Source organism: Pelmatolapia mariae, linkage group LG6 (genome assembly GCF_036321145.2).
Source record: "Pelmatolapia mariae isolate MD_Pm_ZW linkage group LG6, Pm_UMD_F_2, whole genome shotgun sequence".
Lineage (NCBI taxonomy): Eukaryota > Metazoa > Chordata > Actinopteri > Cichliformes > Cichlidae > Pelmatolapia > Pelmatolapia mariae.
In genome coordinates this window covers 4,442,091-4,467,460 of record NC_086232.1, presented here as the reverse complement: position 1 = coordinate 4,467,460, position 25,370 = coordinate 4,442,091, and the positions used below count along the sequence as shown (strand labels likewise).

At 40.3% G+C, this 25,370-nt stretch overlaps 1 protein-coding gene across 1 annotated transcript; it reads left to right on the top strand.

The window, feature by feature from the left end:
* Positions 1–4,534: 4,534 nt before the first annotated feature.
* On the top strand, positions 4,535–25,169 carry slc22a7a (solute carrier family 22 member 7a). Its single transcript, XM_063475675.1, has 10 exons — positions 4,535–4,979; positions 12,242–12,345; positions 18,233–18,387; positions 20,230–20,398; positions 20,484–20,607; positions 22,543–22,652; positions 22,741–22,955; positions 23,098–23,206; positions 23,351–23,557; positions 23,917–25,169. Exons 1-10 carry the CDS (start codon positions 4,614–4,616, stop codon positions 23,996–23,998), a joined length of 1,641 nt encoding a protein of 546 aa, XP_063331745.1. The 5' UTR covers positions 4,535–4,613; the 3' UTR covers positions 23,999–25,169.
* Positions 25,170–25,370: the final 201 nt, after the last annotated feature.

Genomic DNA, 25,370 nt, shown 5'->3' with positions numbered 1-25,370 from the left:
TCAGTTGTGGATGATAAAGGATTCAGAAAGTTTGTTCATGCAGGCCCATATGACAGAGGATGTGCATCTTCTTTTTGTTTTCATATTTCTATTTATATTTAATTGTGTTGTGGTTTGCAGTGTTTTGTGTTGTTTCACTTTAAATTTGTTTAAAAGGAAAAAGCTGAAAATTTAAATAGTTAAAAGTTGAACTGTGACTAGTTGGTTTTTGTATTATATGATTTATTTATTACATTTTATGTGGAGTGAATAAATAAAAGTATATTTACGGTGGCCTCTAGAGACAAAACACGTACAAACTTCAAAACACGTACGAACTCTGAAGCACGTACAAAACACAACAGAAGTGCTCCAGGATGCTAGGCGCAGTGTTGAGCTTTTGTTACCTAGTGGCTACACAAGCCAGCAAGTACCAACGACCGGATTTGGTGTGTGGTAGCAACAGGTAAACGAACATTTTTTAAAACAAAAAAATTATTTGAATATATATGAGTGCTTGTGTATATACATTGTTTGTGCATATGTGTATTGTTTGTGTAATACACAAACAATACACATATGCTTTCAATTGTGTAATTTAAGTGATCTAGGTAGCTCTGTTTTGGAAGTTCAGTTAACGCTAGAAATGTGTTTTGGAATTTGTACGTGCTTTTTGGAGTTTGTACGTGCTTTGTCTCTAGGGGCCACAGTATATATTTATATATAAACATATATAAATAAAACCACTTTTTTTTTACATTAGTAATTCCTTTTGTGCATAATTTTATATTATTGTTAATAATAAATTAATTAAAGCAACAAAACAACCTGAAGAGCCGGTTCGGAGCCGAAAGAGCCGGCTCTTTTTAGTGAGGCGAGCCGAAAGAGCCGGTTCTCTAAAAAGACCTGGAAATCCCATCACTAGTAACTTGGGGTAAATTTCCTCTGTGATTGTTCTTTTTGGTGGAGCAACTGCCTTGATCAACAGCAGCTCCCCCTGGTGTTAAAACTAAGAAGTGCAATACACTCAAGCAAAAGTTGAAGTGCGGGCCATATTCTATTCTATTTCTAAAATTGCTTGCTGGCCAATTAAAAATGGACCGCGGGCCGCAGTTGGCCCGCTGGCCGGAGTTTGGACACCCCTGACTTACAGCTTTCTACACATACCTATGCATGCTTTTGCATTGATCAGGGTGTCTATAAATATAACAACAGCGGTTGTGGACGCTGAAAAGGCAAGATACATCAGAGAAAAGTGATGCTTGCATTTTATGTTTATTGCTGAGTAATGTTTCTGAACATGAAAGCATGGCACTGCGATGGTTTTTCATTCAAAAATGAAAATCTCAATTTAAATGCAAATTGATTGTTGGTTGGTTGGTCCTGTCAGAAAAGAATGTATTTTAGACGTGGTACAAAACAGCTAGTCAGAGATGATAGCAACAACAGTGTATATGCTTTTGCATTCTGCCATAATTAAATAATGTGCGAAAAATACACTACAAGTCAAAAGTTAGGACACGCCTTCTCATTTAATGGTTTTTCTTTACTTTCATCACTAAAGGCTTGCTAGCAGCCTTCATTTTCACTAAAGGCATCAAAACTATGAATAAACACATACAGAATAGTGTAATAAACAAAAATGTGTGAAATAACTCAAAACATGTCTTATATTTTAGATTCCTTGGCCTTCTTTCGATGAGCTTCATGAGGTTGTCACCTGAAGTGGGTTTTCCAACAGTCTTGAAGGAGTTCCTGAACACTTGTTGATGCTTTTGCCTTTACTCTGCGGTCCATTTTGTCCCAAACCATCTTGATTGGGTTTAGGTCAGGTGACTAATTGCTGTGCTAGAATTGGCACAGCACTTCCATCACTCTCTCCGTCTCGGTCAAGTAGCCCTTATATAGTCTATTGGTCATTGTCCTGTTGAAAAATAAATGACGGTCCAATATTTTTTTTTTTTATAAAGAGTTGTACAAAGAGTCTTATTTTGACTTTTAATTTTGTTAGGCCTGATTTGTCAGTTCTATGCTTAGCTGAGACTAGGAAAGTTTAACTGAACAGCACCATTATATCCTGCAAATAAATAAACACAATGCATCAGTTATTTATTCTGGACCATAAAGCTGGAAGTTAGGTGTAACATACTGTTTTCATATCTAAACATCAAAACAGAAATATACCCAAAGATACTGTTAGGTTCCATTCAAAGATAGGTTCCATTTTGGCAAATAAATTAGTAAAGGTCATGCTCAGGACTAGTGCTTGACTTTCTGTGAGAAATGGAAAGTAAACAGTAGTCTTCACTGTCAAAATGATGAGGTCAGCTGGTCTTTTTTCTATTTTTTTTTCTTTTTTTCTTTTATCTCATCTGTTCTTCCCACTTACACACTTTCAGTCATGTGGTATTCAGACTTGTGACTAAAAAACTTCCTTCATCAATAAATGAAGGATACAATAAAGAGTAAGAGTTGGCCTTTAGGAAAGTTAATTTTCAAAGTCAGGTGATATTTTTTAGGCATGTCTTTCATTCACTCTACTTATGTGTCTCCTGGGTTTTGACCAACAAATTAGTTCATTATACTTTGAAATCTCCCATGACTGTCTTTTCGTCACCTGACAGACATCATCGTTTTCCTTGTTTTCTTATTGCCTCTGGCAACAATGCATCTATCCATGTCACACTTTTTATAAAGTGAAAGCAAAATGTGAATATTTTATCTTTTCATGTTTCATCATAGATAATTTAACAGTGTTTCTGATGATTACATAAAGACTTTGAAGATCGTACTTTAAGAGGTACCAAAAAAAATGAATAAATGAGTATATCTGACATGTTTAAACCAACACAAAGTGACAAAAATAGCAGTTCCTCTAGAGTCCACTTCAGACAGAGTCTTAAGTGTGAAGTCAGTTCCCATTGACAGAAACATTAAGATACCAAAATGAACATAGAATAGAACATAAAACATAGATTAATATGGGTGTATTCACAGTTGCCAGTCTGTACAGTGCCTTAAAGTCCAGTTCGTTTTGACTAATGTGATCACTGCACACTGTAAACGGGTCTGTTTTTTGTATTATAGAGTCTCTCCCCCCAGTGTATTTATGTTCCGAGTCCCATGCCGTGAAGCGCTAATTAAGCGCTAGTTAATTGTGCTCTGCTTCAGTCACAATAAATCTGTAAACCTTATTGCTGTGTGTTTTGGTATCTGCACTTGGGTCCATCTGTTGGGTCAGCCTGTGGGCCTCATGACACTGAATACATAAATGTGCAATATGTAAAAACTTACTGTGGATTAAAGAGCAGGTTCCAACAAGCAGATGAAGGGGACTCCTTTATTTTGTTATGTACTCCTGATAAGGACAAGAATATTAAAACAAATTCTACTGTAAAAAAAAAACAAGAACCATGAATTTCAACCTTGATGCAGTTGTTTAATGATGTTAACCAGTCAGAAAAGGGAAAACATAAATATTTTCATGAATGGAAAGCATGTAGACACTGAGCAAGATATAAACTACCATAAAAGGTAGTTAATAGTGGTAAAATAACTACAGCAAGACTAATGTGCTGATTCCAGATTAAATGCACTCCCCCACCCCACCCCACCCCAAAAAAACACTACTATGCAAACTATTACAAATAACAACTTAATTAGAAGGTCGCGTTTTATTTCTCTAATACTTTTTACATTGAAAAGTTAGGAAGAAGAGATTAACCATGCACATTCTGCCTACTACAGTTTTCAACAAAACATGCATATATCTGCAACTAACCAGACATGTTCCAATATTTTCTAGTAGTTTTTTCCATTGTGTAGGTATGATGTTTAGAGATTTTTGGTACCATTTGATGCATTAGCTGTCATTAATAAGGAAAATTTGCTGTGGAAGAAGAGTCATATGATCTGTGAAAGGTTCCTTTGTGATTGGTCAGATTCTGCCAATGCCAGCCCTTTGATGTGAACGCGCTGGGGAAACTCTGGGTTAACTTACTGTGTTGATAACCAGCTTCATGTGACCGCTTATCCTGATTGCCAATGTTAGGGTAAGTGAACTGGATATGTTGAACTTGCTTCATGGTATAGGGCCCAGATCAGTGTGATTCATTTATTCTTGCAGTAATATGCAGTAACATTTATTCATTGCAGAGAAAATCAGGGCAATCTTATTCTAACTTTGACTTTGACGTCACATAAAACAGAAACTAATCTTTACCTAAACTTACAATAAGCTAAACTTACAACGTACATAAACATAAACTTAGCCCCTAAGTGTGCATTATCCTTAACCTAAATATAACTTCACATGAACCTAATTTAAACATATTCTAATGTTAACAAAGTTTTTTTCATTTTTACCAATAGAAAGACTTGCTTCTTCTCCCTGCAACAGTGAATGATTTTACATGTGATAACACACACACACACACACACACACACACACACACACACACACACACACACATACACACACACACACACACACACACACACCATTCTTAAAAAAGCTCTCTCTGTGCTTCATCACCACACGAGAGAGAGACACGGCATTAGATGGAAAGCAAAGAATAACACATTAATTTGATAACTCTGGAGACACAAACCCTCAGCCCTTCTGTCTCACCATCATGAGGTTTGAGGAGATCCTGGATAATGTTGGTGGGTTCTCCAAGTTCCAGTTCCTGGTCCTGCTTATCTTGTGTCTTCCCCGTGCCATCCTTCCACTCCACTTTCTCCTGCACAACTTCATCTCAGTCATACCATCTCACCGCTGTTCCCTTCAGAGTACACAAGAAAATGAGAAGGACAGCTGGGACTCAGACCCTGAGGTGCTTTCCCTTAGGATTCCCCGCCAGGACGATGGCTCCTTTAGCTCTTGCAGGATTTACAGTCCCCTTCCAGCCTTTAACATCAGCCAAGGAAACCAGTCTGCACCTTGTCCACAGGGATGGGTCTACGACCAGTCACAGTTTCTTTCTACAACTGCCACAGAGGTAAGGATGAAAATCTAAGCTCTGTTAGAGTATTCTATCACAAATGATTAGCACAAGAAAATCTCTACTAAGAAAAACTTCTACTAATAAGAAGAAAAACATTGATTTTTTTCTCTACACGCTGCACTTCATAACAACTCACTGCATTATATTACTGAGCATTCAGTAATTCTGAATGAATCCAGAGTCTGTTTCCATTCAAACTTAATCAACAAAGAGAGACAAAACATTACTGATAACACACTAGCTGTTGGTTATGATTGACCAAATCTCACTAAAATCAAATTAATGATGTCTGAATAGAACTAGTAATGATCCAGTCTTATTATTTTTAGATTAACACATTTGAAAGGAAACATTGATTATTTTGCACCACTGTGCCCCTCCTGGGCATCAATTCAAACTGAGCGTATAGTGTCCCAGATAGTGAATTTACGCATCATTCATAGCACTATACTAAACTGTTAACATTTCTATTTATTTCTATTTAGGTGTGGAGGCAAAATCACCTGTCTACAATATAGGGAACAATAAATAGAAATATTTTTTAAATTTCCTTTGTTTATCTCTGCTATAAATAAATAAATAAATAAATAAATGAATATATTTAATATATATGTTATATATATATTTAATATATATTTAATATATATATATATATATATATATATATATATATATATATATATATATATATATATATATATATATATATATATATATATATATATATATATGTAGTAGTGTAGGGTCTTTATCTTACAATATAAGGTGCCTTGTGGCAACTGTTGTTGTGATTCGGGGCCATATAAATGACATTTAATTGAATTGAACTGAAAATTAATATGGCATGACATTAATTTAGCTGGTAGAAATAGCTACTTCCTATTTATGCTTACACTTTTATACTATTATACTGTACTTTCATGCTTTTACTTGAGTAAAGAAGCTGAGAGTATCTCAGTTTTCTACTTAAATGAAGAATATCTATACTTCTACTTAAGCTAATATCTGTAGTTTTTCTACTGCTGGTTTTCAGAGATGTAATGAGTGGTTTTTATGAGCCACTGCTGACTTCCTATTTACTACAAGCTAATAGGAACCCAGGTTCACCCTTAGGTTTCCTTAGCCAGTGTCAAGTAGGCCCATTTAGCAATGGCAATGCCTATTTTATTTACTTAACACATTTCATTACATGTAAGTTCAATGTACTCAACATAGAAGACAAAAACATAAAACCTCTGTAGGTTTACAGTGCCTTAATGCAATGGAAGCAGAAAAACAAAACGAAAAAACCCCAAAGCAAATCAACAGCACGTATGAAGTGTAAGCCTGGTTCAATAAAAAACATTTTGAGTCTGTTTCTGAATATGTGCATAGTCGTAACTGAGCTCATGCCTACAGGCAGCTTGTTCCAAAAGAACAGGACCACAATAACTTAAGGCACCTTCAGCACACTTAAATCTGATTTTGGAAACCTAATTCTGGAGATCTGCACCTCATGACCTGAGATGTCTGACTAAACTGTAAAAAGTGTGCAAGTCAGTCACTAACAGGATTTTAAAAGTAATTCTATATTGTACTAAGAGGCAATGAAGTGACTTAAACTCTACGGTAATATCAAATTTAACACTAGAATTACTGAGCCTTTTTTCCCTGGTGCAAGTCCCTACTACTAGATTTACTAGCCTGCACAAATCTGCGTAAATTCCCCCCGACCTTAACACCTCTTGGCACCCCGCTGAGATTTTCACAGGTCTTCAGCTCCATTGTTCTCCTGCTTTTGTTGTGCAAACATACCCTTCCCCAACCCCTAACCATGAGAGATTCAGTTCTTTCCTTCCCTGCAAGGCTACTTTCCTTCCTTACCTGCAGCGTACTATACACCTTGGTAGTTTCTATGTGCAATATTTCTCATATGTAAGATTAGTTCTTGTCAATCCTTGTCACTATATTGGATGCCTGTCCATAAACATATATACACAGTATATATATATATATATATATATATATATATATATATATACATATATATACATATATATATACAGATAGATCTGTGTGTGTGTATGTATGTATGTATGTATATATATATATCTATATATATACACACACACAGATAGATAGATAGATAGATAGATAGATAGATAGATAGATAGATAGATAGATAGATAGATAGATAGATAGATGTGTGTGTATACATACACCAATATTTTTGAATACTCGTGTCCATATATATGTTTCCAGATTGTTTGCATAGTGCACTTTCTATACCTTGCTCTGTCCACTTTTTTGCAATGACAATGCAGATTTTCCACTTGTGGGACAAATAAATGCAGATTTGCTGTGTGTGTGTGTGTGTGTGTGTGTGTGTGTGTGTGTGTGTGTGTGTGTGTGTGTGTGTGTGTGTGTGTGTGTCTGTTTGTGCAACAGTGGCATTTGTTTACTCAGATCCAAGGCAGGCCAAACCTCTGTGTTACAACCTACATACAAAAGACACACATTCACAATATATGGGTACACAAGTCTGTTTGATTTCAAAGTGTTTCAAACTTTACAGCGTTTGCAGACCCAGTGTCCATCATCCCTGCATTTGGCACAGGTGAATTTCTGACATGTTGCACAGGTAAACCTGCTGCGATTCCTGTTGCAGCTCTCTTGCACCTGGCACTGCGTTGTCTTTACAGTCCCTGGCACAGGAGCTGCAGCAGCTTTAGCAGCCTGCCTCTGTGATAATATTTCCTTGTGCTGCATGAATCGGCAACGAAGTTGCTGAGCTAGAAGACTCATAAACAATCTTCTTTTGCCTGTCCACCCTGTAGATGCCTTGTACAAAATGTAGGCATTCACTGCCGCCAGGTCCAGTATATTGTAGAAAACCGCTACTGGCCACCTGCGTGTTGCTGATCTTACAGAATACATCCGTGCCATTTGGTCCAACACGTCTACACCACACTGTAAAAGCAGAGAGAGAGAGTCATGAGTATATGTTTTTTTCTATAGGCCTGTATAGCACACATCAGAAAACATTGTAGCACTGGTGTAAAATTGTACACACATTCACATACCTTCATGTGGTTATAGTCTGTTATCGTGTTGGGTTTCCTCTTTTTGCCGTCACCGATCGTCACGTCTTGGTGCATGGAACTTAGAACACACACAGTCTTGTTTTTTTTTTAGGTGCATAAATTGTCAAGGAGACACTGCCACTTCTAAGCACTGAAGTGGAGAATACCTCTCGCTTTGCAGTATCTTTTGCAAGTTGAGGAAGTTCACGCCGGACTTTATTCACCGTGCCCAGTAACGTTGTTTTGCGCTGCAGCAGTCTGTGTGACAGTGAAGTAAAGAAATTGTCCGTTGTGACATTTCTCCCATCATCCAAAAACGGCTCCATCAGTTTCATGACCACGTTCTCTGCCAGCCTCTCTCCCTTCTGACGACTGGGGTCCTTTCCCAAGAAAGGAGATGCACTACAGACATATTTGGTGTCCAAATCCGTGGCCATCCAGAACTTGATCCCAAATTTGTCTGGCTTGGTTGCAATATACTGTGTGAATGGACAACAAACCTTGTTCTTTGCTTGGTAGGGAACAGCTGTTCCCTACCAAGCATTTCTTGCAGCTGGCAACAACGGTCGTGCATTCAGTACAGCTGTGACTTCTGCAAGAAATATGGTCAAAATCTCATGAGTAAGTTGAAGCATTTCTACCAGGCATTTCTGAAAGTTGTAACACAGAGGTTTGGCCTGCCTTGGATCTGAGCAACTCTGAGTGAGAAAATGCAAATGTGCCAGGCCTCAAGGATAATGGGTGGTTTGCACAACAAAAGCTGTAGGAGAAACAAGCTGACGACCTGTGAAAATCTCAGCAGGGGTGCTTAACACCTCGGGACTTGCACCAGAAAATAAAAAAGCCAGTAATTCTAGGGGGTGTTGGGTTTAGGGAAGTTACGCAAATTTGCGCAGGATAGTAATTAAACATACCAGTAAGGATTCTCTGTGTTGCATTTTGAATGCAACAAATATTTCTGTCTTGTCAATATTCAGTTCTAAAATGTTTCGAGACATCCAGCAGTTAACATCATCATTGCAACTAACATTTGTACACAAATGAGGAATTTGTCTTGGTGTCTTGGTGTAAAAATGTTGCATCCTTTTTCATGGTGTGTTCTATCAGTCTGTTTTGCCTCTTGTTGTTTTTTTTTTATTATTATTATTATTATTATTATTTTTGTTGCTGCCAGCTGCCAGTTGTTTTGACTTTCATCATCTATGATGAGTTTTGAATTTGGGCCACTCTCTAACTGCCACACATCTATTTTTATGACATAAAAAGACAGACGGGGGGAAAAATGGGGATTAATGGACCAATGCCTGACCTTGAGGAACTGACTAAATTTTGTAATGTAAAACTGAAACAAACACTTCTGTATTTAGATAAGATGAAAGCCAATAAAGAACCTGACCCCCAAACCAACTGAGTCATGGAGCCTTTGAAATATAATTTTATGATCAACAGTGTTAACAGCAGCTGTAAGATCAAACAGACCTAAAAGTGAAACTCTCACTGTTGATCTTTAGGTTAATGATGATTTTAGGAAGAGTTGTTTCTGTACTGTGATTGGACCTGAACCTTGATTAGTACTTAAGACTGTGAGATGAAAAATACTAATTAAGAACAGAATATATATAAAGTTCCCCTCTTGCCCCTTTGGACGGTCTGTCCTCCAAGCTCAGGTCTTGTGCCAGAGGCCTAGCAGCTTGAGGCTCCTAGGCCTGCACAGCATCCTGCACAGCATCTTTGCTGTTCTTAGGATTGCGCTCTTCTGGACAGATATCCCAGTTGTTGTTCCTGGGATCTGCTGGTTACACTCGCCTCGCTTGGGGGTCACTGGGACCACTGTTACCTTCATCTTCCACATCCTCTCAAGTTCTTCTCTCAGCCCTTGGTACTTCTCCAACTTCTCGTGTTCCTTGCTCTTGATGTTGCTATTGCTCGGTATAGCTACATCTATCACAACGGCAATCTACCTCTGTCTATCCACCACTAGTCTGTCTGGTTGGTTAGCCATCACCAGTTTGTCTGTCTGTAACTGGAATTCCCATAGGATCTTGGCTCGGTCACTGTCAACCACGCCGAGGGGCGTGTCCCATTTTGATCTAGGGACTTCCAGGCCTACTCAGCACAGATGTTCCTGTGTACTGTGCTGGCCACTTGGTAATGGTGTTCCCTGTCTGTAAGCATCTTGCCCCCTGCTGTTATGTGCTGGATTTTCTCAGGGACTCATGGATGCTTGTTGTCTCCTCCTGGACAGTGGTTCTGACACTCACCAGTCCTTGGCCTCCTTCTGCTTAGCGTACAGTCTCAGGGTGCTGGACTTGCAGTGAAACCCTCCATGCGTGGTCAGGTACTTCATTGTCTTGATGTCAGTGGCTCTTCTCCTTTGGCCAGCTTATTATTTCTTTGGCTGCTAGTTGGATAGGACCGGTCCCTTCTGGGGATTCTTGAGGATCAGCACTGTTCGGCCTTCAGTTGAAGATTCTGGGTGTCTCTCATTGACCACCAGAAGGTTGATTTGTGCTGCCAGACGCTCATAGAGAGCAGGCAGCTTCTTCAGCCAGTAGGCATGAATAATGTTGGTGCCTGGTGCTGTTCACCTTCTCATATTAGAGACCCTTTCTTGGATGTTGCACTCAACGCTCCTTCTGTCATTCTTGGGGCTTGGTACCTAATCTCGGATGGGTATCTGACCCGACATCTTGGTTCCCCCTTGCCATAGCATTTTTGTTGTACCTCATTGATCTCCAGCTGTGATAGCAGTTCTATTGAAATGTTGGAACACTGAGCTACTAGTTGTTTCGCAGTCCCTCTAAATGCTGGATATTGAAGATTCCATAGGTCCCACATCTTCTTCATGTAAACGCTTCCACTGGGGTTTTATGCGTAGTAGTTCTCCAACAGTGCCCTGTTGTCATGTCTTGCCCATTTTAAGGCTTCTTGTTCCAGTAGTCCACTTCTCATCATTGTGTCCTGGTTCCTCAACAACTGACGCAGACCTTGTTAATCTGAGTGACGATCAAGCCAGTGGCTTCAATTACCTGTCTCTCACGCATATCTGAGGTAGGCTTGGTTAGCATGGGCGGTTTATCCTACGGACCCTTATGGTATACAGATGCCCTGGTCAGGAGTTGAACCCCGAGTCTGAAGTTCTAAAGGTGTGTAGTGTTACCAGTATATCTATCTATCAATCTATATGAATGTGGTGGAATTAAGGCACGGCGGGACCACAGATTGTACTTATGAGCCATTTATTTAGAGGCGTGATTAAGGATGCCGTGCAGGTGCGTCCACCCTCCCTGCACGGCACCGCAGACCACGCCCCACCACATATCCCCATCGCCAGATCGAGGACGGGGAGCCATTCGGCCGGACCCCCGCGTGCCTCGTCCCCCGCCTCCGGCTGCCGAGGTGCCCCACACAGCTCCTCCACCGCTTCCCCACCACCAGGTTCCACCAGTGGGGTTGGCGGCAGTGGTGTCGACCACGCCTGGAGCAGCATTGCCAGCTCCGCGATTCACCCCAGGTGGCGCCCAGCCTGGTCCCGTAGCTCTTCCTGCCGGCGGCGCGCCTCCGCCGCCTGCTCCCGCTGGGTGGCCGCCATTTCAGCCAGCATCTGGGCCAGCTCCTCCCTTCCCTGGCTCCGGTAAGGACCCACCGTGTCACCTCCTGGGTTTCGGCACCAGTGTGGTAGAATTAAGGCACCGCGGGACCACAGATCGTACTTATGAGCCATTTATTTAGCTCACATCACACCACAGCACACACCAACACTCAGCGGGCGTGATTAAGGATGCCGGCACCACAGACCACGCCCCACCACAATGAATTATTTAAAATTCTTTTTCTTTTTCTTTTTTTCTTTTTTCCAAGTTGTCAGCCTTGTGCTTGTGGCAGGGATTTGATCAGATGTGAGGACGTGCTAAATAAATTTCCAGGAGAGGCTAAGGAATTACCTCTAATATTATATACGCAAATAATTGTTTAAGCAAAAAAAAAAAAAAAGTAATTTACAACAGTGTACTACTGATAGGTTTTGGACAGCCTCTGAAGAAACAGAAATTAATATAGACTCTTGACAGATAAATGTAGTTCTCTTGGTGTCATTGCTGCCATAATCAAAGGTACTTAACCTATCATTCTGTGATCACAACCTCAGTTTTTTATCTGCTTGCTAACTGCCTGTTGTATGTTGTATTTCTGCAGTGGGATCTGGTGTGCGACAACAAACACCTGAATCAAGCTCTGGCTACTTATTTCTTTCTTGGGGTCACATTTGGAGCCATTCTGTTTGGACAGCTTTCTGACAAGTGAGTTCTTCAGTATTCATTGTTATTTTAAACCCTCAGGATCATCTGGCCCTGTAATCCAAACTGCAGGGGAATTTATACAGTCTATGTCTGAGAAAGAAGTATCAACATGCTTTAAGAAAAGCAATGTGAACAACATACAAACAACAAGCAAAAATGTAGAATATATCCCAGTCGGTGGTTTCAAAGCGTATCATCAGATCTGTAGCAGTATGTTGTAGACAGTCCAGTGAAGAGAGGGGCTGAGCTATCAACTGACCACTGCCTATTGGTGAGTTGGATCAGGTGGTGGGGAAGGGTGCTAACCAAAACCCGGCGCACCCAAATGTATAGTGAGGGTGCACTGGGAATGCCTGGCTGAGGCCTCGGTCGGCCATGATCAGCACCTCTATTGCTGAGGCTTCTGCACTGAGCTGTGGCCACAAGGTGGTTGGTAGGGATGAGAACTTGGCGATTCTGATTCCATTATCGATATCACTTATCGATTCAATTCTTCATTGATTCCCTTATTGATAAGTAAAGTAAAAATGTTATTATGCATGTTAAAAAAACATTTTTTCTTAAAAGTAATGCAGTACATTACACCCAGACATACGTTATACTACTTGTTAAGTTGCTTTCATGTTTCTCTGTAAAATGATCTGCAACACAATGTCTCATAAATACTATTTAACAATAAAAAACAACAAGCTACAGCCCCACACATCAACACAAATCCCAACACACATCTTTCTCTTTGTATTTAGGTATGAACACAAAGCCGACAGCACAAAGCAAAGATGAAAACCAGAACAAAGACACTTCAAAGCAATCACCACAGTGTTTCTACTTTGGACACTCGAACATGTAAAAACAGAGGCTGTAGCCTGACTGCTCATCAGTTTGTTACCTGTTTAAGTTCAGCAGCGGCTTTGTGGCAAATGACGGCTCACTTTATCACAGTGCTGGGCTGGGCTCAGCATTTACTCAGCTTTAACATCACTCTGGATTCTTGGCGTTAGCATGCTGTCTGTGCAGGTGCTTGTGAAGAGCCGAAGTTGTGTTAACAGTGTAAGGCAGTTATTTCTGTCCTGGAGTAGTCTCCACTTTATCATCCCCCTCTCATCCTTTTGTGCAATAAAATTAAAAGTAATGTTATTGTGGTGCAGGGAGCAATCGGGCAGAAGAAGCAGTCGTATCAGGCTTGGTTAGCCTGTAGGACTTCAGAGGCAGCTGATAGGCACCAGCAGGCCAAGCGGAACACAGCTCAGAAGGTTAAAGAGTTGCTCTACCAACTATGTGTGCGAGTGGAGTGTCGCTGACTTCAACTGAGGATACTGTGGAAGGCGGTGGAAGGAACACTTTGAGGACCTCTTTAATCCCACTGACAGAGGGAGGAAGCAAAGACTTGGGACGAGGGGGAGGACTCAAACATTACCTGGGGCGAGGTCCCAGAGGCAGTGTGGCGGGGTGTTTTGTGGCTCAGCTACAGGGGAGGGGTTGGGTTCCCTATTTCAGTAGCTGACAGTGCCCAGAGGAGAAAGCTGTGTGGTGCGTGCGAGCTGAAGAGGGCAGCTGAAATGCAGATGGTGGAAGATTTGGCGGTGATGCACCATGAGCAGGCGCCTGTGCATAGTGAACAGCTAAAGAAACTGCAGGTCCAGGCAGATGCAAACGGTTTCATCAAACCTTTTTGGTCACTCTGGCTCCTGCCAGTGGTGCTCCAACAAATAGAGGAAAGTGACGATTCAGAGGCTTTACTTGAGATTTTCCAAACCAAAGTGAGAGGTGTTCCCATGACTGGGCGAGGAATGGGCCTTGACACTGCTGTTGGGGGAGGTCCAGGTGGCCGCTCTTAGCCTCCCTGTCATGGTTAGGGCCTCGTTTGAAGATATTTGGCAGGCAATCTTGGGCTGACTGGATCTCTCCCTGGAGGTCCATCGCCGCTGCTTCCGGGAGGATCAGACAGAGCCGGGAGACATGCCCCTCGCCTACGCTAGGTAGCTGCATGATGTCGCAGGCAGGTGGGTGCAGCCAGGCTCCACACCAGGAGAGGTGTGACTGCTGGACCTGGTAGTACGAGAAAGGTTTGTTGAGTGGATGGCCATCCGGTGATAGCAGACCAACCCTGCCCTCCTGGCCGGGAGGCCCTCGAGATTGCTGTAACCCAGTCAGAAGATCACTTGGCAGCGCAGCTGGCACGCGGCAGGAAGTCAACTAATTCCAGCCCCAAGGAGGAGGTTCCATGAGGCTTCCCCAGCCCAGCCAGCTGCTGGAGCACCAACACCTTCCTTCTCCGGTAGAGACCTACTCTATACCTGGGCTGCATGCAAGACCTGGTCCACCTAACCCTGGTTCACCTGGGGCAGACAGTAGACATAGTACTGTTTGGTCATGGTACTTGTCACGGTATGATAGTAGGCACGGTAGTGATGTTATCCATATATGACAAATAAAACTTAAAACTGAAACTTGAAACATTTCACATAATAACAGATGGTTTACCGTCTCTTCTGCTCCTGACCCTTCACTTAAGCTCTGCAGCCTGAAGTCCTTCTTTTACCTTTGTGAAATACAGTGGTCTTTCTATGTAGAGAAGTTCTGAGTGATGCAGAGCCAACAGCTATTCTTGAGTGTAAACAACTGAATGGGTTCCCTGCCACAGTTTCAAAAATGTCCAAATAGTAGGAAGATTCATACTACTACTATAATAAATTGAGCAACCATATTCAAAAAGGTTGATACTTAACAAGGTAATAAAATACGGAGCTGCTGAATCAGATATAGTGAACTGTGCCACAGACAGTGAAAAAATACTACACTGCTCAAAAAAATTAATGGGACAGATTTCATTTGGAAAATAAAATGTGTTCGATATCTAAACAGATATGGACTGGGTAATATGTTAGGAATGAAAGCATGCCCCAATGTTTAATGGGAATGAAAATGATCAACCTACATACAGCTGAATTCAAAGATATCCCAAAAATCAAAGTGGAAAAAATGATGCAGCGGGCTATTCCATTTTGCCAAATTTATTTTGCAGCAATGCAAAATAGTACTCAGTAGTACAAGTATGCATGCATGGTGCATGTTCCTCATGAGATGACAGATGATGTCATGGAGGATCATCGCCCAAACCTGGACCAGGGCATCACTGCACTCCTAAGACAGTCTGAGGTGCAACCTGGCAGCGTTGGAAGGACTGAAACATAATATTCCAGAGGTGTTCTGTTGGATTTACATCAGGCGAGTGTGGCGGAGAGTGGTATTGTTGGGTCTATCTAGCACAGGCCCACCGCTGGAACGAGACAATTTAACTACACAAAAGCATTGAACACCAAGTAGGCAAAGTTCGTTGTGTTACTCATGCATGAGGGAGACCTGCCTAGAGCCAAGTGTCGTTCCACCACTTGACCTCCATCAGACTCTCAGCCAGGTTCCCCATAGCACTCCTTTTATTGTGGTTACATGAATATGCATAGGTTCATTAACATATGACATCTTACATAGGTATACATGTGAACAAAGAATACCGTGTGTGTGTGTGTGTGTGTGTGTGTGTGTGTGTGTGTGTGTGTGTGTGTGTGTGAACCCATAAATGACTACCTAACCCTGCTGGCCTGGAAGTCCAGCAGTTCATCTAAACAAAATGCACTTAGCCTAAAACAGATATAGATACGTTTATCCTACCATAAAACAATTAAGACAAGGTACGACCTCTCCCATGCTCCCAGAGTGTGGGTGTGAAAGCCAGAGCACTCTGGAATGCACACAAAGCCTTTTATAGCCTACTGAAGATCACACATCCTATCACTACACAATCGATTATACACCTCTAAGCATATATGGTTAAATATTCCTAAGCATAAATGACAATCAACATTACAAAACCTAACAGGTATCAGTTCCTCTAGGAACTGCATACTCTTACCACATTCAGCCACTGTCATACACTAGGAGGAACCTAGGATCCACTGTACCAGTATAGGGTCTAACAATGATTTCATCCTGATATCTAATGGCAGTCAGGTTGCCTTTGCCTAACCTGTAGAGGTCTATGTGTCCCTCTATGGATATGCCTTCCCAGACCATCACTGACCCACCTCCAAGCCAAAGACCCACGAGCCAAAGAATTTCATTATGGGTAAATGTGGCTACAGTGTTTATCTGTATATGACAATAAAACTTCATGCTGAATAACACGTCATGCTGAATGATGTTACAGGCAGCATAATTTTCTCCATGTCTTCTTCAGACTCCAGATTCTCCAGAATCTGTCACATGTGCTCAGGGCGAACCTGCTCTCATCTGTAAAAAAAAAAAACATAATTCTGATATGCTATGTTAGTCGCACTCCCTCAGTACACCCTCATGAAGTCTGTGTCTGATTGTTTGGTCAAATTCATACCACTGGCCCGCTGGAGGTCATTTCATAGCTCTGGCAGTGCTCATCCTGTTCCTTCTTTCTCAAAGGAGCAGATTCCAGTCCTTTTCATGGGTTAAGGACCCTTTATGTCCAACTCTCTTAAACTGCCCTTCTCCTGGAATCTCTTCCATGCTCTTGAGACTGCTGCGAAACACAGCAAACTTTATGCCAATAGCACGTATGGATTTGCCATCCTGGAGGAGATGGGACTACCTGTTCAACCTTTGTAGGGTCCAGATATCATACTACCAGTAGTGACACTGAATGTAAAACTAGTGAAAAAACCATCAGATAAGATGAAGAGACATAAAATATCATTGGCCTGCACCTGTAAAACTGTTCCTGTTTTGGGGGTTGTGTCATTGTTTCCCACTAGTAAATCTGTTGTTAATTTCATTGCCACCAAAGCAGCCAAAACTAATTTACAACCCCATCTGCCACTTAACTGACCAGAGCAATGCCCCAGAAATTTAACTGACTTGGGATCCTGATTCTGGGATACACTTTTTCGGCAGCATATTTAAAGAAATGAAAACTTTCAAGATTAGAAGTTTGAAAAGTTGAGTTCTATTTAGTAAAAATCTAAAGGATAATAACTAAAGCTTTAATTGAGCTGTAATTATTTTAGTTAAAATTATGGCTTTATAACAATCAGATTGACACAGATGTTTCTTCATCTAAGCCAGGCATTGCACTACGTCATTGTTGTCCTGTGACTCATTATTACAACCAGCCTTTGTTCAGACAAAGTCAGCTGCTACTGTACTGATAAGAAAAACAAGCATGTCTGCTTATGTGAGGAAGTGGAAGGGAGATGTGGAGGAGCTTGGGGGTAGGTCCAGATTGTACTTATGTAAAAAAAAAAAAAAAGAAGAAGAAGAAGAAGAAGAAGCTTAAAACATAAATCATTCCATTTTGTAGTAATGACAAGTTTATGTAGTCTTCTTTAATATACAGCTGTGTGAAGAAAAAGTCATGTGGAGACTGTTTTTGTAATCACTGACATGGACTTATTAGGTAACTAACATTTTGGGATTATTCAACATGTCACATGAGTCACACACAGACACACACACAGAGAGCTCATATTTCGTGTTTCTGTTAAGTTTTAGAATCATTTTTGGCGCCACACAATCAGTATAATCTGGCTGATATCATAGGGACTCCATCCATTCATCCATCTGTCCATTCATTTTCTACAGAGTCACATAAGCATTTGTCATATTGCCCTCCATTTCATGGTCTTATTTATTTTTTTCAACTAATTAAGTAATTTCTTGATCTATAGAAGACACATCTAACAAGTGACATTATAAGTCGCATTGCTGCAACTGTAAGGTCCATTTAGTGCCATGCTAATGTGTTTAATCTCATTACATGACCTTTAATTCAAAAAAACAAAAATGTCCTTGGAATGTAAAAAAAAACCCAGAAATTATCCTGCAGTTGAAACTCACTGCTAAAATTTGTATGTTGCAGGTTTGGTCGTAAGTCAATGATTCTGGTGGCTTTCATTGCCTCCACGACATTAGGAGCCACTTCTGCCTTCTCCACTTCCTACACTATGTTTGCAATCTCCAGAGCAGTCTGTGGTGCAGCCCTCAGTGGGATGTCAATCATTGGTGTGGTCCTCGGTAAGAAATTTATGAAACACAAAGTCTAATGGCCATTCACTTAAATTTCACTTAAATACATTTCTGCAGTACCCCTTTAATCAGTGTAAAACCTGCTGTGAAGTGTTGTGCAATGTTTTTTGTTTATTGGATATTATTCTTCGTAAAAATATAAATCATATCATCTGAACTCTTTCTTTCCTTCAAAAATATGTTTCATCATTATGCATTGATTTGATCGTTAGCAGTCTAAAGATAGAGAGAAATGTAGCGGCAGTCTGCAAATGCTTTTTGTGTTCTATTATGCAGAAGGTGTCTTTTGGCACTGGTGGGTCAGTGATGAGAGCAATATTAGCCTGCTTTTAGTCGGAGACCTACAAAGTCCACGTTAGGTTGGGAGTAGCTCTGGCATACTGTGTAATTCACAGGTTTGTCAGCCAGAAAGATGTGATATATATGCCCTTGCTCACCATTCCTCTTTTCCAGTTCTGAAATGCCCTTCTGAATTTTTTCCAGTGTTTCACAGTACCTGTCAGCATTTATTGTGGTCCCAACAGGCAGAAAGTCACCAACAATATCCCCTTTCGGTCCAAAAACACAGTTGCGCAGTGCCCGCACTGCGCGCACTGTGCGTAAGCATTCTCCATAACACCGCGCGTCCACACGTCGCCCGTCAAACTGTCGCTCTCCTGCAAGACTTCGGTTGGAAGTTCATCGCCCACCCACCCTATAGTCTGGACTTCGCACCCAGTGACTACAACCTGTTCCGAACGCGATTCTGCGAAAGCAGCGAGCGGATATGACATGGGCATTGTAAAACTCCCACAGCGTCTACAAAAATGCATCGACCGAAATGGCGATTATGTAGAAAAATAAATAAATGTGTTTACCCACACCATCTCATTTAATGTTTTTACTTTTTTTTCATCATTATTTACATTGTAGATTTTCACTGAAGGCATCAAAACTACGAATGAACACATTTGGAATGTCGTAAACAAAAAAGTGTGAAATAACTCAAAACATATTTTGATTCTTTAAAATAGCCATCCTTTGCTTTGATTACTGCTTTGCACAGGAGTTCCCAGAGATACTGAGCACTTGTTGACCCATTTGCCCAGTAGCGGTTTTTGATACGGGCGACACGGGCGGTTGCCCGGGGCGGCATCATGGTGGGGGGCGGCATCACGCCAAGTTTTTATTTGCTTCATATATTTGATGTCTCCAGTGTGTCTATAATGTACAGTACTATGTGTAAACTTCTGATTTTTTTTAATTTAAATTGGTCTATCTATTTATATTTTTATTAATTTGGTACAACTATTCTGAATCCAGCATGAAAGTGGAATGAAAACAGCATTTACTTAAATTCTGTTATGCAGAATTTTGTTTTAAAAACATATTCTACATTTTCTCTTGCATTTTTGGGAAATATAACTATATATTTTTCAGACATTGTCAGTAGTTGTCTTTTGCAATGTTAAGTTTTTTTTTATTAGTGTGTGAAAACATGGGACTTTGCAGGACTGCTAGATTATTTTTTTTTAAATATTTTAACTATTCAATAGTGAGACATTATTTGATGTAACAAAGACAAGTGAAATTTCAGGCTTTTATCTTTAATAGTTTTTGAGATATTCATGTTGAAACATGGCCTCAGACTTCAATGTGTGAAAAAATGGCCTGATTACAAAATATATCTTGAACAGTATTTGATTTATCAAGTTAAAATTTCAGAGCAATCACGATGTTTTCAAACTTTGTATGATGAAGACGGAAATGGTCGAGCAGAGATGTTGATTTGAGATGGAATGATGCTTATGTAAAATCCAACTTGTTCACTTTCTTTTACTTCCTCCTCAGGTATTGAATGGACGGATATAAAGCATCGTACCTTTGCTGGTACTGTTATGAGTTTATCTTGGAGTGTTGGGAACATGTTTCTGGCCCTGCTGGCCTACTTTATACGAGACTGGAGGCATTTGACTTTAGCAGTGACAGCGCCCTGCATTACTGCCATCATTCCCTGGTGGTAAGGAGTTTCCATTTCGATACTAACAGAAAACATGTTATTGTCTCTGTGTTTTTAAAATCCAGTTTCTTCTGCCTCACTTCAGGTGGCTTCCTGAGTCAGCCCGGTGGTTGCTGGCTAATGGGAGAGTGCAGGAAGCCAAGAAATATCTGATTCAGTGTGCTAAAGTCAATGGGAAGAATGAATACATATCCAAACTGGATAGTGAGGTGAAGCTAATGTTACTTGCGTGCAAAATTAACATCTACAGCTATATAAGGTTTAGCGTAGCATTTCAAATACGATTGCTTTTACACTGGAAGAATTCAGGATGTTGATGTCTGTTAATCAAGCTTTCAATCCCCCCAAACCATTTTTAACCTACAATCAAGCTTTACACCTCAGTGCAATTGTCCAAAACAAAAAGTTCACAAAAGGCACTGGAACTCCAGAAACAGTTCAGAGGGCTTGCCTGGAGGTTTGACAGCACATGAGTGCAAAACAGAGCAGTTCAAGGGGCCGACGGCACGATAGTTTGTAACAGAGCAGTTCAGGGGGCCAACCTGGATGTTGACAGCACAGGATTTCAGGCCAAAACATTTCAGGAGGCTGACTGCATGGAAAAATAGTTCAGGAGGCCAACTGTGGAGCCAGCGCTGGCGGCAGAGCAGTTCTGGAGGCTGACAGCAGAGCCAGTAGCAGCAATGAGACAATCCAGGTTGCCAGCCGTTAGGAAAGCGGCGACGGCGCAGGTGAAGCAAGTCCAGACGTGGTGCTGGACGTGGACGAGCAGGACACAGAGAACACAGAGACCTGAAACGTGGGGCAGGAAGGCACAGAGTAGACGTAACTCGAACACAGGGAAGGCACATAAACAAAACCTGAAGACTAGAGATGATGATGTACTAAGGAACTAGGGAGCTAGAAATACTGAAAACCAAAACCAAGAGACTAGCAGTGAAAAAATTCTGATGAAATCAAAGATCAATAATGGTACAAACTCAAAACACTGGATCACAGACCCAGGACCGTGACTTTGGTAATGAAATAACATGGCATGCACCTCAAAACACGACCAATCAGACAACCTAATGTTGACGCCCATGACAAATGTTTTAAGGGTACAGCTCTGCATTCTAAATTGGTTAAGCAGTGGTTTGACCCATACTGAAATACTACTGATAGGGCTTTACCTCAGGTCACAGTCTGACTATTAAAACATTATGAACAGTGGGAAATGCAGTTTTTTTCCTCCAGGACCTTTCAAAGGTGCTATTATAAGTCATGTTTGACTTTGTGCCTTTCTATATAGTTCCTGGGACACTATTCACAATAATGTCTGTTTTAGTTTTTGCTGAAGTTTATAAAAAATTAGTGTATCTCAAAAATGAAATTATCAAGACATGCAAAACACATTTCCTGAGTTTGAAAACTATTTTGCGCAGCTTTCTTGCATTTACAATTTTGAGGGATATACCTTTGACATATCTTTAACTACAAAATGTGTAAAAAAAAAAATAAAAATCAAAACAAAAAAAAAAAAAAAACTTTTTTGGTTTATTGTACCAGGTTTATTTTTTTTTGGCAATTTTGCGTATGTACTATGGATTTTATCATACATATTATTAACAGTTGTATTGATGCATAGCAACTTGAAATGGTCCAAAAACTTTAAAGAGTAGCTCAATTAATATTGCAATTACTATTGTTGTTATTCAATTAATTTTATTAAAATAGTGTCAAATCACATCAGCAGGTGCCTCAAGGCAAGCCAAATAAACCTGAATTAAGGCAAGGCAAGTTTATTTATATAGCACAATTCAACAACAAGGTGATTCAAAGTGCTTTACAGAGACATTAAAAACAAAAACAAATAAAAAGCATGATTTGAAATTGATTAAAAAAAAGAAAAAAAAGAAAATAGAATTGAATTCAATAGTTAATGGATTTGCTTTTCTTGCAAAAGATCTTTAATTCACGAACAAGAATAGACACGCTCAGCACCAGAGGGTCACAAGCTGAGTGTTTCATCCAAGGGGTATCTGGCATCAAATCTGTGCCAATTAAAACATATCAATCCATCTACTGTGGTGACCCCTTGGGAAATAAGTGAGCAGCTGACTGCACTTTTTAAAATATATATTTTTTACTTTTCCGTACTGCAGGTTCTGGTGAAGGTGACAGTTTCTGAGGTGGCTGAGAAGAACCACTCCTATCTGGATTTGGTCAAAACACCTAAGCTGAGGAAGATCACACTTGTCTCTGGATTCTTCTGGTATCAAGTCATTCTTTGAAAGCACTACTTGCTACTGTTGTCATTTCATGTATTTGTGTGTTTTCATTTTGTGTTGCTGAACCTCCAGGTTTGCTGTTGCTTTCCTGTACTATGGGATTAGTTTCAAGATCTCAGGTTTTGGAGTCAATATCTACCTCACTCAGTTCATCTATGGTGCCATTGAAGTTCCTGCCAAAGTCTTCGCCTTCTTCATCTTGGACTGGATTGGTCGACGAAATGGCCAGGCGTGGTTTCTAATCATAACAGGATCTCTGATTGGAATAAACACATTCATTCCTTTAGGTTAAATAGCTTCCTGCCTTATTTACACTTAAAGTAAATGAGACTTGCAGACCTCTCTTTATTTAGTTAGTTTTAGTTAGCTTCATAAATACACTCCAAGGTTTCTGATACCTTACACATCTTTGATCTGTTTCTTGCTCAGAGTTCTCTGTGCTTCGTACATGCATTGCTGTTGTGGCAAAGGGTTTCTCTGAGGCAGCTTTCACCACCGCATTCCTTTATTCGGCTGAACTCTACCCAACCATCCTCAGGTATAACCCCTTGAGGGTTCTGAAGCATCACCATTTAACATAAAGTGCGCAGAACTAATGCTCTTTTAGTTACAAATTTTATGCAGTAAATGTACTTTGTGATGCAGCATTAAAACCATAGTTCCTGGTTGTGTTGTTGGGCAGGCAATGTGGTATAGGTTACACCTCATGTATCTGTCGGATTGGGAGTTCCCTGGCTCCATTGATCATGCTGCTGGATGATGTCTGGCATCTTCTGCCCCCCCTGATCTTTGCTGGCACTGGAATTATCAGCGGCAGCTTGGTCTTCCTGCTCCCAGAGACACTCAATGTCCGTCTGCCTGAAAACATTGTTGATGTTGAAGAGGGAAGGTACAGTATAGACAAGACAGCAAAAAAGCAAATCAGAGAGTAACATTCAAACATGAGTCATAAGTTAAATTTAATCTCAAAGGATCTGTGCAAGTGGAATCAATAAGCGATAAGGTTGATAGGCATTCAGAATAACTATTCCAAGGAACTGAACTTGGTGCCCTTTTATTATATTTTGTCCACCCAGACCTTACAGGTCACTTTTGACAAGTTCTTGACAAGTACTGGATTTTGTTAAGAAAAGTAAAACATGGAAAAGTCATGTCAATGTTGCTGTCTTAAATTACTGATGCTTTCTTTTACTCTTAGCAAATAAGAGAAAAAATGACTGTTTTTCTCTGTTTTTCTTTTCTATGTAGACACAGGCAGGCTGATGCAAAGGAAGATGCAGAGATTGAGCTGGTAAACAGTACAGAGGCAGCAGCATCAAAAGAAGACTGATCAGCTGCTGGCCAGAGAAGACTTTCTTTTTGATGGTTCTGGTTCATCTATTGGGAGTTTACAGACTAGTGACTATTCTGCTCTGATCTACATTTTGACCTCTTATTGTTTCAGTTAGGACTGTTCAGTACAATATAGCATGCATCATCATTTGTCATTTTATTGTTTTAAGCCTTGAAGTCTAATTTCAAAATTGTCAACCAACCGCTACTCATACTCAGCTTTCAATGTGCCTAATGTTAATAACAAACACTTCTGTTTGAGGTTGTCTTTCCTGATTTGTTCTGTGTTCCCTGGTATCACAGTCTCATCTGCACTTGTCTTTTGCTTTCCATGTTCCCCTGTCTGGTCCTCTATGTTAAGTTAACCCTTGTTTCTCGTTCAGTTGCGTCTTCCTGGGTTTTTTTTTTCCAGTAACTGTGGCTTTCTGTGACTCTTGTTGTGTTTACTTCCCCTTTCTCATCATGTTTCTAGTTACAGCTGTGTGTTTCACCTGGTGCCTTTCCTCTTATTGTCCTGAGTGTATATGTTTTTTTTGTCTGCACTCCATTATATGGAAGAGGTGCTCTTTAGAACGGATACACACAGGTTAAAAATATCAACAAACTCTGAGGTACTCTCTTTCAAACAGACTCTTTTATTTTCATAAAATGGGTATAATTTATTCAAAAACAAACAAACAAAAAACTGGATCTGAAGCTTTTCTAGTTGTGGTTCATCAATAGTGATCTACCACATATGACTTTCCACCAATAGTTTCTACTGTTGGGAGAGGTGGGATTGAAAGAAATTGAAGATGTAATGAGCTTACCTCTTATTACATCAGAGAGAGGGTAAAAGAGTTTAACATCCAACCTTTTAAAGTGATAATCAGTGCTAAAACAATTTATCTATATGTGATTTTGCTGTTGACAGTTGACTGTTTTCTGATCAAAAATCTAATCAAAGTAAATGTAATTATTATGTTGAATGAGGCTGTCTGTAGACTCCTCTTGTTAATGTTTCTGGCAAAGCAGATATTGTTGGCACGAGAAAGCATTCAGACCATGAGCTTGCTAAAACAGGTTAAAAACAAGTTAAACACTTTATAGTCTGTTTAAAGTCTAGTATCATATTCTATAAATCATGTTTGTGGTGGATATCCTGTAAGCAATAAAAACCAGTTGTTCATGAGCACCGACACACAGGTCCATATCTTGATTATTATATAAAACATAAAATGTATAAAATATATCAATGATGAGAAAAAGGCTACGTTCACACTGCAGGCGAAAGCGCATCAAATCCGACTTTTTTGACCCTATGCGACCCATATCCGATCATGGTATGACAGTGTGAACAGCACAAATCCAATATTTTCAAATCCAATCTG